This window comes from Lacerta agilis, chromosome 5 (genome assembly GCF_009819535.1).
Source record: "Lacerta agilis isolate rLacAgi1 chromosome 5, rLacAgi1.pri, whole genome shotgun sequence".
In the NCBI taxonomy this organism is placed as follows: domain Eukaryota; kingdom Metazoa; phylum Chordata; class Lepidosauria; order Squamata; family Lacertidae; genus Lacerta; species Lacerta agilis.
In genome coordinates, this window is record NC_046316.1 from 28426666 (window position 1) to 28439314 (window position 12649).

The 12649-nt window shown below is 42.8% G+C and overlaps 1 protein-coding gene across 1 annotated transcript; it reads left to right on the forward strand.

Annotated features, from left to right (window-relative positions):
• The first annotated feature begins 684 nt into the window (after window positions 1-684).
• Window positions 685-12292, forward strand: SAR1A (secretion associated Ras related GTPase 1A). The gene is made up of 7 exons (XM_033149104.1): window positions 685-788; window positions 3536-3610; window positions 5263-5382; window positions 5973-6038; window positions 7241-7344; window positions 7731-7862; window positions 9606-12292. The coding sequence occupies exons 2-7, from the start codon at window positions 3553-3555 to the stop codon at window positions 9720-9722; spliced, it is 597 nt and encodes a 198-aa protein (XP_033004995.1). The 5' UTR covers window positions 685-788; window positions 3536-3552; the 3' UTR covers window positions 9723-12292.
• Window positions 12293-12649: the final 357 nt, after the last annotated feature.

Genomic DNA, 12649 nt, shown 5'->3' on the forward strand with positions numbered 1-12649 from the left:
TTTAAAACAGGCTTAAAACTAACTCACTGAGGATAAGCCTGGTCAGTGGCCGTGTCCAACTGCTGGGGTGGAGATCGCAAGTGGGCAAGACAGCTACTGCGCTCATGCCCTGCTCCCACCTGCGCAGAGCAGCATGCCGCAATAGAAGGGCGATTGAGCTGCAGGGACCTTCCTCACTTTCTTATAGACAGCCGAACTGAATTATAGAATCAGAATTGGAAGGGAACCCCGGGGGTCATCTAGTCCAACCCCTGCAATGCTGGAATCTTTTGCCCAACATAAAACTTGAACCTAGAACTCGTAAGATTAAGCGATTCATCATGCTCTACCAACTGAGCTATCCCAGCTAGCACATTTGCAAAGCTAATCAGAGCCCGGTATGGTTTCAGATTGGATGGGATGTTATTTTCCCGCCCCAGACATTGGATGGGATGTGGAGTTTCCTGCATTGCAGGGGGCTGGGCTAGATGACCACCGGGATCCCTTCGAACGCTGCTATTCTAGGATTCGTAGCCTTTTACACCCGGTGGGCGGAGCCTCCATCCTTGACGTCACTGCGTCTCTCGCAGGACACGTAGCGCGCAGGGCCAGCGCGGCGGCGGCGTCTTCCTTTCCAGCTCCGCCCCCTTTTCCCCTCACCGGAAGTAGCCTCTGCCGCTGAGAAGGGAGGAGATGCTACGTAGTTCCGGCGTGTCGCTGGCGGCTGAGGAGCGAGAGCGGAGGGCTGAGGGGGAGCCGTCGCTTTACGCCGTCGTTGGTCAAGGCTGCTGGTGCTGCCGCCCAGTCCGGTAACAGGAAGGCGCCACTGGGGGAGGGGAGGCCGCGGGGGAACACGGGGACTGCGGCGCGGGATGGGCGTTGGGCCTGGGCCGGCGGGCGGCTGAGTGGCCAACACGGAGGGAGGGAGGGAGGGGAGGAGGGAAGCGAGCAAGTGACACGCAGGCGAGGTGGGGGCGGGGAGGAGCGGTCTGAGGAGGCCGAAGCCGGAGGGAGACGCTCTTCTCTCTCTCCACCCCCCTCCCTCGAGAATTTATTCCCCTCTCAATCGAGAATTTCTGGTGGCCTTGGAGGGGGCGATGGATGTGTGTTTGTGCCTGTGTCTCTCTCCGTCTGTCCATTGACCTCTCGGGACCGGCTCGCCGCTTCTCTCTCTCTCGGCCTTAGCTAGAGAGGCTTTTCCTTCTCTTACGTGGCTTGCCGGGATTTTTTCTTTTCTTTTTCCTCTCTCCTCAAGACCTTCCTCCTCACCTCTCTCCGTCGTTCTCGTTTAGTTTGTATATTTTTGGGGTTCCCGAAGTCCCCAAGGCTCAGCTGCTGACATTTATCATTTCCATCCTTCCCCTCCTCAGAAACAAAAGGGTAGGTGGGGTATTAATACTAATAATGGTGTTGTAATGCTAAACTGGTGTTGTAGAATCGGGGCTGGAAAGCGCGAGTGCGGAAACAATGGAGTGGTGACCCCTCTCTCTCCCCCACCCACACAAAAAAATGGCAATGAGGGTGACACCTGTGCATTTTTTTGTGGGGGGGAGGGGGAGAGAGGCATGAGTCTTTGGCTTGCCACCCTGGTTGTCCTCCAAGTTGCTGGCTTGGGTTGTAAGGTTATAGTTGGTTTGAACAGCTGGAACTGCTAGCAGTATATTCCGCCCACCCGCTACTCATCCTTGGTTTTGGCTTCGCCCTAAGGCAGCTTGCTCTCTGTAGGATTGCCACCTTTATCCCTTCGCTCATAGGCACTTTCGTTCCTTAAAGAAATATATGGGAGGCTCCCAAGTCGTGGCAAGTGAATTCTGTTCACCTGTTGGGTTTCTGGTTATTATGTAATCTGGTTAGTCACAAGAGGTAGGGGGAAAAGATGGCAACCCAGACTTGGCATTCGGATTTTATGTGAGCTTTGGTGAAGGGGTGGGTGATTCTGTTCTCTTCTTGTGAGTGTACTGTAACCCAGGGTTTCCCAAACTTGGGTCACCAGCAGTTTTTGGACTACAACTCCCATCATCCCTAGCTAGCAGGACCAGTGGTCAGGGATGATGAGACTTGGTAGTCTAAAAACTGCTGGAGACACAGGTATGGGAAACCCTGCTGTAAATTTATGTTAAAAATATCCCCCCCACCCCGGTAACTGAATAGTTTGAGCCATAAGCCTTTCTGGAATTATGCCTTCTATCCTAGAAGTCATGGAAGTTCATTTAGTCTGTTAGTAGTAACGGCAAATGCACTCTGTAAGTGCTGACAATAGTTTTGTTGTCAGAATCACAGAAGTTGGAAGGGAACCCAAGGGTCATCTAGTTCAGTCTCCTGCAATGCAGGAATGTCAACTAGTTCAGACTTCAGAACCTTTTCTTGGCATCAGTCTGTTTATGGGGCTGAGCACTGACTGATTAAGCTTGGAATTCATGGCATCCTATTTGTGTAGCTGTGTTGAAATAAGGAAGGATTATTATCTGATAATGGTAGACTTTAGACAGAAAAGTTGGTGGGTAACTTGTTCAGTGTTCAAATTTATGAGGAAAATGTCGCCACCCTAACCCCCTCCCAATTTTAGCCAAATTGTGGACCCTGTAGCCTTTGCTTTGCATTCCACTCCCTCTTGTAATTCAAGCAGCAGTTTTGTTGTAACATTTGGATTCCATGCTTTTGAATTTTTAAATACTTTAGAAGTTTAAAAGCTATCCATTTGGAATTAGATGAACCAAAGAAGATGTGGTCTGTGCACCAATTAAACTGCCTTAATATTGGTATCCATGGGTACTCTTTGTAAGAACATTTGTGAGCATAGTAAGTGTTATTGTGTGTTTTGTAGGGTATGTTTCACTTGCTGTGGTCCATACTGAAGCAAGGAACAACGTTTTCTACCCTCAGTTAAGATGAATGTGTATCCATGCATTCTTCCATTGTCTCTTGAGAGAAATGGATGGCAGTGGCTTATGTACCCTGCTTACTTGAGTGTTCCCTAAACACACTAGCTGCAGGAGGAGAACCTCTATTTGTGTTCACCATACGCAGTGACAAGGCAGGGAATCCACAGCTATATGGTAGTTGGGGCACTTGTTAGCCCTTTACAAAGGCCCCTAAAGACTTGTTTTGGTGCATAAACCTGAAGTGAAAGGCTCCCAACCAAGAGAAATCAATTTAATTTCTCTCTTATATCATTTTGTGATTTGTAGGGTTGTCACTCACAGTCTTGCATAAGAAGTACTACATATTTGGAAGCTTCGGGAAGACACCTCATAACATTTCTACTAAGAATAGAACTTGACTTCATATGGGGTTAGAGTAACCTGCTATGCATATCAAATACGCTGGTACAGAGAGTCAGTTGAAAACATAGGAGCCATTGTGCAAACTGTCTAGCTTATATTCCCTGCTTGAGGGAGGAAGTGTTGATTTGTTCCTGCTATCTTCATAGCTACCACTCAGTTTTGTTTTTCTGCTTCTTAAATGGCAACTTTCTAGTTCATAGGAAATTATGATAGCTGAAATGTTCTAGTATATAGCCAAAATTCACAAACAATTGCTTTTATCTTTCTCCTAGGCAATTGATCTCCCACAATGTCATTCATATTTGAATGGATCTACAATGGCTTCAGCAGTGTTCTGCAGTTTCTAGGTAAGGCTTCAAATGTTCATGTATAAACAGTTCTCTTGGGCTTAGTGTTAACATCTGAACTGCTGGTTTTCACACAATCTGCTACTAGGAACTGAGAGGTGGTGGCACATTATCTGATGCCATTTTCACTCCTCTGGTTTTTATAATTCTGAATAAGTGTGTCAGGGAACTGCCACCTGGCCCGCTGAGGGGAACGGAGGGCCCGTTAGCATACAGAGAGCCCCAACGCCAATTCAGCTGCAGCACCTCTTCCAGCGGAGAAAGCCACCACACCTCCAATGGGGAGGAGAGGGAAGGAACCAGCCAGGCGGGGAGGGGGCTTAGGGATGCCACTGAGAGCCCCAGCGCCTCTTCTGGCCAGGAGCCACAAGCAGGGAGCCTGGTGGGGAGAGGGCTTGGGGATGTTGCTGAGACCCTGCGCTCACCTCACCTGGCTGGTCAGGAGGGAGGCACACCATTTCCAGTACCTCAGTTGTGCAGAGGAGTGAAACGCAAGGAGCGTAGGAGGAGACTTGGGGTGCCGAAGTTATTATGCTGAGGGAGAAGCCGGAAGGGGCAACTCCCGGATTCTGCCAGCGACTGAGACAGACATGCTTTTTGTAGCTCTGCACTGTAAATAGTTTGCACAATAAAACTGCAAAAGACTGTTTGGGCTCCTGCTCTGTTACTCGTGAAGTACTTTCATGTGAACCTTACAGTGTCATTTTACTCATTTGCCCTAGAGACCTTGATAATTTTTAATTTCTTAAAACTGGCTACCTACAGTGGGTCTCAAATTTCAGCGGCGCCCTGTGCAGTGCCAAAATTCTACACACTCCCCTAACCCGCCTCTGCTACTTTGCAGTTCCATCTCTAGTTGATTGGCTGTAGCTCTTCATATTTTAAGAAAGGAAACTGTCCTATCCCCGTCAGGGGGTGCCAAGGATTGAATCTGAGATCTTCCGCATTTAAAGCACGTGTTGTACTGAGCTATGATCCTTCTCCCCTTTTCCCTCTTGGCTAACTTCATCAAACATATTGGAATCTATATGGAAGTAATTGTACAACTACAAGGAAAGGGTGGAGACACCATAGCTTACAATTCTAGGAGACTAAAGGGCACAGAAACCTGGGTAAGAGGGACAAGCGGCAAAACTCAAAACAGAAGACTGCTACTTTGTATAGTACCTAAGAGGAAGTAGTCTGTCTTAATTTCAAGACTGTATAGTGGTACCTTGGGTTACATATGCTTCAGGTTACATACGCTTCAGGTTACATACTCCGCTAACCCAGAAATAACGCTTCAGGTTAATAACTTTGCTTCAGGATAAGAACAGAAATTGTGCTCTGGAGGCGCAGCGGGAGGCCCCATTGGCTAAAGTGGTGCTTCAGGTTAAGAACAGTTTCAGGTTAAGAACGGACCTCCAGAACGAATTAAATATGTAACCAGAGGTACCGCTATACAAGTTAGAAAGCTCAGCCCTTCCATAAATGCTCCCTTCTTCCACTAGTAGCACTGGCAGTTTTCTGTAGAAAACCATCTGTAAATGTGCCCAAGGTAGCATGGATATTCAAGATACAGTTTTCAAGATCCATTTATTCTAATTATACAGCTTACTTTGGTCTAGTTATCTTATTCCCTTTTTTTTACATGCTGCTTTTCTGTTCTGCAGGATTATACAAGAAGTCTGGAAAGTTAGTTTTCTTGGGTTTGGATAATGCAGGCAAAACCACTCTTCTGCACATGCTTAAGGACGACAGGTTGGGTCAGCATGTGCCTACCCTGCATCCAAGTAAGCTTTACATAGCTTTGGGTGGTTTTATCTATTAAGGTCATTTTAAAAAAAATTGCTACTGTATGTTACTAGACTACTGGAGCCTGGCATGTATGTTTAAAAAAAGTTGTGTAATAGCAGTTCTCATTGCCTTGAAAAGTAAGGCTTATAAGCCTAATACCTTTTGTAAGGATTAATAATTTTAAAAAAACTAGTAAGAGATTATAGGGAACTGTGTTATTAAATGCACATTATACCTGGTAAATTTTTATAAGCTAGAATTAAAAATAATTCTGTGTCATTTGAATAATTTGAAAGTTTAAGAAGTAATTTTAGACTTAGGTGGTGCTTTAAGGCCAGGGTCTTAGCCCTTCAGCCATTGCTAGAGTCCAGCTCCTCAGCCCCAAACAGCCAATGGCCTGGGATGATGGGAGCTGCTGCTGTTGTCATTGGACTGCATCTGGACGGCAGCAGGTTAGCCATCCATGCTTTTAAAGTCTGGTTTGTCCTGAATGGCTTCTCTTAGATGCAGGCATTTTGATATGTGAGAGAAACAGTACAACCAACCAGTACTGGAGTTCATAAAATATTTTCCTCCTTTGCTGCAGCATCAGAAGAACTGACAATTGCAGGAATGACTTTCACAACTTTTGATCTCGGTGGCCATGAACAAGGTAAAAGCAACATTTCCCATCTGGTGACTTGCGATTGATATGTGTTTCTGTCTCAGTGTTGGTTATTTTGACGTAGCAAATTATTAACTGGGAGTTTTAATTAGCTGGTCATGATGATGCCATCATGGTTCTCAACCTTTTTGGTATGGTTACTCTTCTCCCCCTCCCAAGTCCAAATTTACTTGGCATGGCAACCCATCAATTTATGTTCCCCCCCCCCTCGTCGTTGGTTTATTGTTACATGAATTTTGGATCACAAGCTAGAGTTTGTGGACCTCTTGTTGCCATGCTTTTTCCCTCAAACCATACTTTTCCCCTCTTGGCTCCACACTTGCATGATCTTGAATGATATGGCAACCCCCTGTTCTCAAAAAGGGGGGGGGGGACACTTGAAACAAAGAATGCCCTTTCACCACTCCCACACACCCAAAATAAACCTTTGGGTCTTTACTCCACACTTCCCTTTTTGGGGGGGGAGGAGGGAGTTTGAAACAACACATTTTTATACAAGCCAAATCTGTACGTTAAATTTTTTTGTTTGTTTGTTTGCTCTGGGGATATTGTAATACTTGATGTTATAGCAACATTCACCATGAAAAGAAGCTCATAGCTAAGTCAGTCCAAAAGCCCATCTAGTCCAGCATCCTGTGCTCACACATGCTAACCAGATGCCTCAGGATGCTTGCAAACAGGACCTGAGTTCACTCTCCCCACTTGTGATTCCTAGCAGCTAGTATCCACAGGGGTACTGTCTCCAGTAGAGGAGTTGGAACATAGTTATTGTGGCTAATAGCCATTCTAATCCTCCTTATGGAAATAGCTGTCTTGCAGACACAACCACATGGAGATAAAATGTAGCTGGGTTTTTAAAGCAGAACAAGTTGGCCTCAAGAAATGGCCCTGAAAATGTGGAATTACTAAAATTTTGAAGCTAGTTCACATAATGTATACTTTTTAAATTACTGAGCATAGGTGTGAAGTGAGCACTTGCCATAGAAATAACGGAATTGTAGTTGGAAGGCACCCCAAGGCTCATCTAGTCCATCCCTTGCACTGCAGAGGAAAAGATAAGCACATGCAGTAGCTACTAATGACATTGTTGATTTTGATTATAATGGCAAGCTGGAATTTGAAAATGTGTCGAGAAATACTTGTGAACTTTATTTTTATACTTTATATAAATGTTTTTCTTTCCCTTTTAGCTCGGCGTGTTTGGAAGAATTATCTACCAGCGATTAATGGGATTGTCTTTTTAGTGGACTGCGCAGATCATGCACGTCTTTTGGAGTCCAAAGTGGAGCTTAATGTATGTAGCTTCCCCCCAGTTTTACACAGCCAGTTGGAGCCTGTATAGAATCTCTGTTCCTTTCTGTCACCTGAAGAATTGGATCTTAAGGCTGTGTGAAAGAGAAGAGGTGTCATAATGAGGAAAATGTATTAAATATAAAGTGGAGAATGAAAACAAGGCAGTACTAGTTAAAGCATCTAAGTTCTAGAAACAGTTTTAGGCCTGAACATACTTTTCAATAAGCTTCTGTAGGACCTCACTGTAAGTCAAGTGCAACTACCATGATACCTCACTTAGTGCAAGGATTTTATGTATGATAATAGTCAATAAACTGTTTGGGGTTTATCTAGAATCATTGCTGCAGATATGTTATGACACACATGTAATTCTCTTTTTCCTATTAGGCACTAATGACTGATGAAACAATATCAAATGTGCCAATTCTTATCTTGGGTAACAAAATTGACAGACCAGAAGCTATCAGTGAGGAGAAGCTGCGAGAGATTTTTGGGCTTTACGGGCAGACCACAGGAAAGGTAAGAAGTCAAAGCTGGTCATAAAAATAAGAAAATTGATATACTCTATTGCAAAAACTGATATCCTTTTAAAAGCTCTCTCAGTAGAGTGGTATTTCAAGATCCAAGTCTTGAAATCTGAAGTTCTAATGGCTTTTAAAATACTGGAAAAGATAGATAACAGGCTTTCAGTACATCTGTGTGTGATGCAAATATTAGTAGTTTTACTAGCTAAAGAGGTTAGTAGCCTGTGTTTCTGTGCTAGCCTAGGAAGAGGAGAAACTTCTTAAAAGACTAGTGGGGAAAATTGCCTTCTACCAAACATGCTGACTGCCTTTCTTCCTCAGCCAGTGCAGAAACAAAGAGCACTAGCAGAGGAGGAAAACAAGAGATCCCTCCCTCTCCACCAGCCCACTTGCTCACCATGCAATTCCTGGTCACCAATGGCTACCAGGCAATTTGTTAAGTAAAAGGCTAGTTTTAGTCAAAGCTATAATAAAAGTACGATTGGTCAAGGAGAACTGCAAGAGCTTGCTTTCGTAGAATAGCTTTATTTGGTATATTTGCTCCTTTTAGGAATTCTTTCTCTTATGTGAAGTTAGAAATGACCAATCTTGTGTATAGTATGTGAACCCCCGTCTTCCCCAAAAAGAGATGAGCAACAAAATCGTCTGGCACCTTAAAGACTAATAGATTTATTGTGCCAAAAGCTTTCCTGGTCTACTTCATCAGATGCATGAAATGTTATCTTCAGTTGGAGGATACATATTGTAAGAGAGAATTGTAAAAAGTGGGCAAGGACAAATCTAGTGTGACAAATCTAGTAAAGCATAAATATATGCAAGATCATTCACAACAGCAATCGTTACTAATAACAAAGGAAGCCTAAAGTCATCGTGTTAATAAATGCCTACTAAAGGTCATGCATTATCTTTATTTAAAGCCTAAACAAATCGAATCAGGCTTCTCCAATTTAACCATTTCCTGCTTGAGTCTCCATTTGAAGCTCCTTTATTGGAGAATAGCAACTTTCAGGTCAACAGTAATGCCTTAGGAGGTTGAGTTTTGCATACAGCCATTTCTTAATACTGCCATTTCTGTTGTCCAGTTGGGTTCCATTTATTTTTACATAGACTGTACGTAAAAAGCACAAGAACATTGCTGGCTGATAAGAGATACTGAGATTTTAAAATGTGATGCATATGTTCATGCTTGCCTGACCACTATGGGTATACTGCAAATTTTATTTTTGTTTCTGTAGTACTGCATACTACGTTTCAGTCAAGGTAGAATTTACAATTCAAAAATACAATTTAATATACTTGTGAAATTTACAATTTACAATGTTTACAATTAAAAATAGCTCAGCTGTTTGCAAAAGGGGTTTCAGACAGCCCTGCACTGAGCTTTGGCTGCACCAGACTGCATGCCAAACTGGTGAGGAATGGCTGTACACATCAGTTTCCAATAGGGGAACTTGTGCACACAGCCGACATAGAATCAAACGTTGCTCATCAGGTGATCACACGCACCCATCCTGTTGGAGTGTTGTCAGTTGATTGGCAGGTGGGTGTGGTTTTTAAAAACGGCATTGCAGGCCAGATTTAAACCCCAGTGCACCATGATTGGCCTGCAGTTCGGAAGTTCCCTACCCCTAATTTTTAAGAAAGTTTTGTGTGTGTTTGAAGCCATGAGTAACTCTTTTACTGTTTTAAGAATTCCACAGCTGAGTCTCTCTGAATGAATTCTTGTTTGACTCTCTAGGGGAATGTGCCACAGAAGGACTTGAACACACGTCCCATGGAAGTGTTCATGTGCAGTGTACTGAAGAGGCAAGGCTACGGTGAAGGTTTTCGTTGGCTATCACAGTATATTGACTGATATTTGGAGAGAAATCTGCTCCTGGACTGATCCTGTTCACAGCTTCCTTATGGACTTTTCTATTAGAACATGGAAGGCTCTCCAACCACATACTGGCAATGACTGAGAGACTCCTGTCTTCACTTACCCTATATCACAGTGGTGACACAATTCTTTTCCCTTTGTCTGGGAGATAACATTCTACACACTGGTGCAGGTTGTTGTCACTTCCAGTTGCCATTGTTTCCCATGGAAACCATGGCTTTCAGTTACAATGGGGCTGGTGAGTTGGAATGCAGAACTGCACACAGCACTCTTAATGGCTGGAAAAGAGAACCTGTCTCACCACTGTGGCCAATTGACTTTGGAAAAAGCAGCTCTATTTTTTAAAGAAAGTGTTTAATGTAAACGGTGTCCCTTTAGATTTCTTAAGTTAGCATTCATCTTGTTTGGGCCAGAATTCGATAGGGTTTTTATTAATCTATTTAAATGTTGTTTAGATAGAGAGATCCCAAATTACTGAACCAGCTATCATGATATTAATCATCCTTAGTGAACAGAAAGATGGGCTCAGTTGCCCTGTAAGATGGTTGTGCTGTCACACTGTTTGATCATGAAGATGGTGCTGTTGGGACTGACTTGTGCAATGATTTGTTTTCTTTAATTTACAGGGGTTTTAGTTGGGGAGGGAAATGGAACGCACATGCAGACACACTTGTTCTAGCTTTCCATGTCATTATGCATAGGAGTCTGAAATGCAGTTAATCACCTTAGCCCACCTCTCAAAGTTACCACCACTTCCTTTGTCAGCAGTCTTCTTATCCCCCTTCTCTGCAGCAGCAGTGGAACAGTTGTCTCAGGCTTGTGATATGGCTTGTTCTACATTGCAGGCAACTGCTGGAAAAAAATGCAGTAGAAATCATGAATTTATTTTGTTGGGTTACTGTAGCATTAAATTTTTTCCACCAAATGCATATCATAATGCTGTTAATGTAAACTAACCCTGTTTCTTTTATATTCAACAGAGCTTGTGTTTGAAATTTCATTATTTGCCTAGACATCTTCATTTTCCATTTTAAAGAAACCACAAGTATACATCATTCTCCTTTAAAGGAGTATGATGGGGCTTTAGCAGAAATTATTTTAGTGCTCGCTGGCAGTGTCTTTCACTGATAGATGCAAGGGATTGGTGGCTTAGAGTCTGAAAACTCTTGAGGTGACTTGTGTGCTAAATTTTGTTACAGAAGATGAAATGCAAAGGGCAAAACACCAGAAGAACTCTTGCTTTTGTGCCATAGGCACTTTTTTATGCTGAAAGGTGCATTCTTTTGCTAGGACTTCAGTAGGTTAACTTGATAGTTAGTTCCTGTGATCTAGCACCTTTTGTCTCTGCATCAAAATCTTTGAAAGGGAAATAAGTCCTTAACATAACCATTAATAGTTTGAAATTCCAGAGTTTCTTGTGCTGGTGGTGTGAAAATCGTTTTGTTTTTTTAAAAAACTTCTGAGTTTTGTCACATTCACTCAGCGCTTGGGCATGTAAAAATGTGTTGCTCCTTTACCCAAACACTTAATGGATTCCACTGAAGCATGTAATGCAGCTGTAAAGACAGGAGAATTTACACTCTCTATGCCAGCAAGAGGAATGGAATGTATTGCTAACATGGTACACTTAAATTGCACCGTTTGATGCATCTGACTTGTAAAGCTTAATACAGTTGGGGTACTCCCAGGGTAGTTTAAGCTGAATCGTCATTAGAAAGAAGCGTGCGACAGTAAACTCTTCCTGAAAAGCATAACTAGAAGTCTGATCAGGATCAGGAAGGCTCTCTTTCCACTTACAGAATACTTGTAATTCTTGACCTATTTGCAGTGTCTTCACCAAAAATGGCTGCATATAGCATCATCATTGAGTTCTCTTTTAATCTTGTCTCTGTGAAGCCTTTTGATTTTACAGAAGCTTTTCAATCTGTAAATATCTCCCCAGGCCACCGTGCCTATGACTGTGTGGCCAAGGAGGTGTAGAGAACCACGTCAAAATACAGTGGTCATGCAAACACACTTCACTTTAACCGATCAGTTACTACATTATTTGAATCTCCGGTATTGACCACCTAGAGTTCTGTTGGCTGTTACATTCAAGGAATGCTAATGGAATTGTTCTTGAAACAATATGCGACCTGGTAACCCCTTACCTGAAGTGACATACTCCAGTTCCATGCTTAAAGGGAAGACCCCAGTAAACAGAGCTATAAAATTTGTGCCTGGTAGAGGCATAGTTTTCTATGAAGGTGGTGTCTCAGCCACTGGAGAAAGTATTTGTGAATAGCTCTGACCTTTTCCCCCTCCGCCTTGCCATGTATTGTCATTAGACAACTCTTAACTCCTTGCAATGTATGGATATAAAGTTTAATATATACTTTAGAAACTGGATTACAGATTGGAAGGCGAGAGAACATGTCATTCTGTTAGCAAAATGTTTTAACTTCCCATTTCTGGAAACGTGAAACATGTTTGCAGAGAAGGTTTGTCTGTATCCAAAACATTTTAATAAAGTTTTTTTTAAAAAAAAAAACAACAAGAACAACCCATCACACTTAGTGGACTGAGTCTGGCCATAATCCTAATGGTTTTTTAAAAAACTTCATACGCTCACAACATAAACTATTGATAAAAGGTGTACAGTGCCTGAACTGTAATGGCATTTTAGATGAATGGTTTAATTTTTAAAAAAATGACTTGGCCACCAAATATGTTCAATTACGTAACTGAGGGAGTTAATAATATGTTTTCTGGCATGTGAAGCCCTGAAGCATGTTTAGGTTAGCTGGTTGGTTCAGAAGAAAACCTGTAAAGGAAAAGGAAGCCCTTTCTGCATGTGGAGTTGCTTGAAAGAAGATTGAGAATTAATTAACTGGTTAAAGCCCGATTCAGAAGTTAACACAGAA